This window comes from Rhineura floridana, chromosome 11 (genome assembly GCF_030035675.1).
Source record: "Rhineura floridana isolate rRhiFlo1 chromosome 11, rRhiFlo1.hap2, whole genome shotgun sequence".
In the NCBI taxonomy this organism is placed as follows: Eukaryota; Metazoa; Chordata; class Lepidosauria; order Squamata; family Rhineuridae; genus Rhineura; species Rhineura floridana.
This window is the reverse complement of record NC_084490.1, coordinates 40945299-40951399: the sequence shown is the minus strand read 5'-3', so window position 1 is coordinate 40951399 and position 6101 is coordinate 40945299. Positions and strand designations below refer to the sequence as shown.

At 43.2% G+C, this 6101-nt stretch overlaps 1 protein-coding gene across 8 annotated transcripts in view; it reads right to left on the bottom strand.

Annotated features, from left to right (window-relative positions):
- Nucleotides 1–804: 804 nt before the first annotated feature.
- The window catches only part of MPP3 (MAGUK p55 scaffold protein 3), an 89917-nt gene continuing 84620 nt past the window's right edge, over nt 805–6101 (bottom strand). For all 8 annotated transcript variants that reach the window (XM_061591361.1, XM_061591360.1, XM_061591366.1 and 5 more), the window contains one exon: nt 805–4845. In XM_061591361.1, coding sequence (XP_061447345.1) covers nt 4666–4845 — 180 coding nt within the window. In that variant the 3' untranslated portion in view covers nt 805–4665. The remainder of the gene's footprint in view (nt 4846–6101) is intronic.

Here is a 6101-nt window from a genome sequence, read left to right as displayed (position 1 = left end):
CCTTTATGAAAAGTTTGTAATCACCACTTTCTTGAGATTCTGCTCAAATTCATGAAAAGAAATAGTGGAGCCATTTCAGGCTGTATCAGTCCTCCCCACTGCAAAGGCAAACCCTTGCAACTAGACAGTCAACAAAGCACCTGCTGCTGAAGATCTTGCCCACACGTGGTGGTTTTGAGATATTATCATCCTTTTTGCTTTCCTTTGAAGTTCAGTAGTACATAAACATTGTGCTTTGTTCTTCTTTGGACTTATTCCCACACTAGCTTGGGCCAGATCTGATAATACCTCTTCCTCACTCTGGCCCATCGTGTGGGAGTGGACAAGTTTATGCTCCTGTAATATATATAATCATGCACGTCCAACGTAAATAATTTATTAAAATTAAGAACATCAGGGCATCAGTGCTCATTTTAAAGTATATCTTTGCCACAGTCATTTAAATACTAAAGATCACTTAACTTACTGAAATACGAAACGGGTAGAGAATGGAAGCCTTTCCACTGCACAGATTCAAGGTGTGGGGAGGGGGCTAACATTTAGGTGAAGCAAATAGAGATGGCTCAACACCAACGTAGTGATTGTGCTTATTTCAGAGACGAAACACACAAACACAAACAAAAAATCAGAAACTTTCCAGCAGCCAGCAAAACTGCAATCCTAAGCCCACTTACTTGGGAGCGGAGGCGGCCGGTAGATCCATGTCAGTGAGGCTGTGGAATCTGCTCCAGGTTTTAGTCCAAGCTTTCAAGGAGCTGTCCAAAGTGCTGAACCTATTCTGAGAATAGATTTCAGCACCTTGAACAGCCCCCTGCTAGTTTGGACTAAAACCCGCAGCGGATTCCACAGTCCCACTGACATGGAGCCACCTGCCTGAGAGTAAGCCGAACTGAAATCAGTGGGACTTACTTCTGAGTAGAAATGTATATGGTTGGATGGGATATACTAAAGCAGTTCAACTCAGCAAACAGAAAGTTTGTTCCTTGGTTTCTACAGGCTGTTTTAGGGCAATGAGAACTGTGGTAATGTATCACTGTTCCATTGAAAGCTCTTACTCTGGTTTTCTGACAGAAAAATATGCTAAACCTTTCTCCTTTCTATCCCATTGCATTATGAGTAAGAACTGAAAGCACAAAATATTAGAGAATATTACTTGACCATTTGTTTGTACACTGGGTAACTCTAATAATAATTTGACCTTAAGTACATAGGGTTAAGAAGGCCTCATGCCACATGTTAGAATAGCCCCTTTTTGATTATATGTTCCTCACATGTGGTTGATCCATTTTGTTCTCCAGTGGTTGCCTCATTGCATAAAACCTGCACAGCCTAGTCTCACAGAACAGCCTACCATGGGAAAATAATGGTTGTTTTCACAGAAGGCAGCTAATGAGCATAAGGGAGCTAACACTGGAGCAACCTCTATTCAGCAGCAGTGACCCTGTGATGGAATACAAGCATTACAACAAATGCCAATCAAAGGAACTGTGGCGGGGGGGGGGGATGTGCTTCAAATGAGAAGAAAGTGAAATATGGAGGAAATCTTAGGACATCTGAAAGAACAAATACAAATAAAATCCCGCAGCTCTCGTCCAGACAGCCACAGAAAAACAACCACATCTATCAAGTGTGTAAACTCAAGTAGACGCTATGTGTTGTTCCACTCATATCACAAAGTGGATTATTTTCTACCTTCAAGGACCTCTTTTCTGCATGATTTTCTCTGCAGAATACCTGAGCATCTGTCATGGAACCCTACATGCTTCTGATGACCTTGGGACATGTTCTAAGTTACACACTCCATTTATGCAGGGTAGTGTCCTTGCCATCTGCCCACATCAACTGAGATGGTACCTTGGAGCATGCCCCAGTCTCCCCTGTTGAAGGTGGGCAAAGGTGGGTAAACTGCCTTTCAGGGAAGCATGTCTGCTACTACTCATCTCTTTGAGGAACCCTTGATAAGTTTCCAAAGTTCCTCCAACTGCAATTTTAAAACCAGTGGTCTAAACTGGGAACTCAAGTTTTAAATGGCACGATTGTGATAGTTTGGTTAGCACACCTAACAGCCCCAGGAAGATCTAATGGAAAGTCTTTCCTTGTAATTATTCTTACAAAGAAATACACATGGAAAAAAACTATTACACTGGAACGTAGTATCTGGATGGATTTGCAGTGGGGGGGGGGGATTAAAGAGAACAAAAACCAAACAAGAAACATACTGGGCAGACAATCCCTAACACACTCATACGTAACAATCCCCAAAGCAACATTAGCTGCCAACAAAACCCACATCCTCCAAGGGGAATTATGCAAATGTAAAAAATTGCTTCTATATATATGTATGTTGCATAAATTAGTTGCTCCCAAGATCATGGTCTTGGTTTGTTTTTTAAAAAGTAGAATTATGTGGCAAAGAAGAGGAAGGGAAATTATGGAGATTTGGGATAAATTTTCTGTAGAGCTCAAGGAGTGTTAAGGTTCTGATGTGCCTTCTCCCCAGTCCCTAGAAGAGACAACTGCAGCTTCCCTTTGGCTACCCAGGAACCCACCCACATACCCCAAAGACATATACTCTATAAGAACTAGAAACTTGTCTGTTTTCTTTTTTAAAAAAGATTATGAATGACTGGGTGCAGAGTTTTGCAAAACTCTGCACCCAGTCTTCTGCCTGCACAGCATATTCATGGGTGTGCAGGACAGCCACAAGCCTGGATGCTGCATTTGTGCTCCCTCCTCCCAATGGATCTTTTCTGCAGAATCAATGGCTATGATCCTGTGAAATGATGCAATGCACTTGCAGTACCACCTGAGCTGGAGTTTTCATGTCCCTTTCAACATCCCACATGTCAAGTTTAAAACAAAAACAAAAACAGAGCAGTTGCCTAAACAGAAATTGATCTGGAGTAGCTAGTTGGCCTCCACTGGCACCTTAACAATTTAGGCCAGAGGTAGAGAACCTTTCTGCCCTCGTGAGCCAGATCTTTATCTCCCTCATGGTCATAATGGTATCAGGTAATTGACAGATGGATTGTCCCACCCAGTTGTCAAAGTTGGCCCATGGGGGTGAGGGAAGATACTTCCCAAGTAGGACCAAGCTCCCTGGGCATTAGCTGATGCATGGAGATTTCAATCCTGTGTTCTGAAGCCATGCCGTATGTGACGTTGTTTGTGGGGCAGGTGGGTTTGGGTTGGGGAAAACATCCTGGTTGGGGAAAACAGGGTGGCCTGATGGACCAAGTTTGGCCTGTGGGCCAGAGGTTCCCCATCCTGTTTTTGGCCTCATTCAAACCTTGTGCAAGCAAAATAAAAAGAACAGATAAATATAGCAGATACTGAGAGCCACCTCTGGTGGAGGGAGCAGAGGTGGGACCAAGATCAAATGGCATTGTGCTCCCCCCCTGGCTTCATCTCCCCTCTGCTGCCGCCACCCTCCCCCTCTCTTCTTGGCAATGATGGTGGTGCCTCTGCTGCCTTCTGTTCTTGACATGCTTGTTTCTTTTTCTGCTACTTTAGCAGCAGCAGCAGCCTCCTTGCCCCATCTCGGCAAGGCCCTCCAGCTCCGTCATCCCTGCCTTGCTCTAAGGAAGGAAGAAGGGGCAGAGTTGTACTGGGTAGATGGGAGGCACCAGAGCTGCTGGCTGTGGTGACCAGTGCCAGGCATGCCCCCCCCAAGTCACCTTAATTTCCCCTCCCACCTTCCCTGGGACAGTCCTGCACATACCTCCCAGCCCTTTGTTTATTTGGGACTTTATTTCCACATAGGAGTTTTTGGTTTTCTGGTTAGAAAGATGGAAAGTTTCCAATGCTTCAAGCACATTATGCAACACATTATTTAGAGCACCTTGCACATACAATGGGGGGGAAATCTTAAAAGATCTTTGATGACTCAAAATAGAGTTAGCTATAACTGTGGCTATTTAGGTTATACAACGTGGTTAATTTTCAGGCAGAAAGTTAAAAAGCCTTGCTGATTTGCCCTGGAAGGTTTCCCTTTTGCTAAAGTATGAACTTTTACCATCTGGATAAGAGCTCTCTCGATTCCAGTCTGGCTAAGCAGTTAAAAATAAAAATTAAACAAAGTGTACCTTATTTTGCTGCTTGAACTTATAACTCTGTAACTGAATTTATCTTTCCAAAGTTACAGCAATCAACAAAAAATGAGTGTGTGCATTTTTGTTATACAATGAAGTTTATAACATTCTGCCAGCTTTGTCTGGATCACCACATTCTGAGCCTAGTATTTTTTTTTTTATGCTGCATTTATATTTGTTGTTAGCAGGCCCAAGATCTTTGTTATAGCATGGCCTATAAATACTGCAAATACATAAATTGCAAGTTTCCAAAAAGCTAAAGGCTTCTCTCCAGAATTGGAGATAACTATTGTCCAATGATGTACAAAATCTCTGGATTGTATCCTGCAGTGATTTTCCATTTCATTGCAATGTTTTCCACTTTTGTGGAGGAAATGGTTACATCAGAATCGGCTCCCACATGGAGAAGGCTTCTCTTTGCTGCTTTTCCAAACAAGCTGGCTGCTGCAGCAGACATTTCCCACCTTTTTGATCTTCCATACTATTTACAGCATATGATCAAACAGATATATCTTGTTCTTTTTCTCTTTTTCTTTCTTTTCATTTTTTTTTTTTTTTGGCACAGCATAGCTGACTACAACCTGACCCAAGAGACTGGCACCCAAAAGGCGTCTGTATTCAGTTTCTCCAGTATGGTTTTCAACTGGCCACAGGCACTATGGAGATCTTCTTTCACCAGGACAGTGTCAATCAGGTGGCCATACTGTTCTTCAATGAAGCCAGCCGAGTTGACCATTTCTTGCTGCTCCTCATCCTGCAAATCAAAACAGAGAGACAACACAAAGCTGCACTCAGAGCATGGCTATGCTCTTCTTAACCAAGGGAATCCTGTTGGAGTTGCAGTACCTCTCGGCATTATCCAAGATCGAAAATCCTCAGGTGGACGCATTCTGCCACCAAAAGCAGATTGGGTTACTTGCGTGGTAAACCTGCAGATAAACTTGTGAGGGGAGACAGACTATGTTTCCCGTCAAGAGATAGCTATTCTCACCTGCCCTTACCCCATCTGGCAACCAGAAGGCACGATAACTGGCCCTAGAAACTCTGCAGTAACTTTGAGCAGGGCTTTCAGTGCCCCTGTTCTCTGGAAGAGCATTCCTGTTGAGATACAAGAGGCCTCCACTATCTGCATATTTCCAGAAACAGCTTTTGTTCTTAGAAGCTTTCCCAGCTGGATAAATAGGTCTCTGCCATCGGTGTCTACTTTGTATTGTTTATAAATTTATCTGCTGCTGCTTTCTGTCTTTTTGTTTTTAGCTGGTTTTATTGTTTTGTACATCACCTTGAGAAGTTTGTGGAAAGATAATAATAATAGTAACAGTAACAACAACAACACTAATAATGGCTGCCAGGAGAACTGGGTGGGGGGACTTTCTAGCCTCTTCGGTCTAAGCATAAAGGGGGAGAGTTGCCAAGTTGGGTTAGGTTCATTAAATGTATATATCACTTCCCACCAAAAGAGTCCCAAAGCTATTTTGAACCAAGTAAAAAACAAAATGCAATGATAAAACTGCATAAACATTATTCAAAACAAATTTAACAATACAATATTATATTACTGCTGCTGTCCAAACCCCCAAGGAAACAAAAAGGTCTTTGCCTGATGTCAAAAGGATGACTAGGTTGATGCCAAGTGGACCTCCCTGAGGAAAGCATTTCAGAATCAGGAGAGCTAGTACAAAGAAAGCCCTGTTCTTTTGTCACCCCCACAGACCTCCCTTAGCGGCAGCATGCAGAGAATAGAATGTTTTCTCAGGGTCTGGGCAGGTTTATATGGTGGGCAGTCACAGAATCATAGTACAGTAGAGTTGGAAGGGACCTATGAGGCCACGGAGTCCGACCCCATGTTCAATGCAGGAATCCAAGTTAAAGCATACCCGACAAGTGGTTGTCCAGCTGCCTCTTGAATGCCTCCAGTGTTGGAGAGCCCACTACCTCCCTAGATAATTAGTTCCACTTATCCAGCACTGTCACTGGAGGCTTGTGTGGTCTCAGTGACCTGGAGTGCCT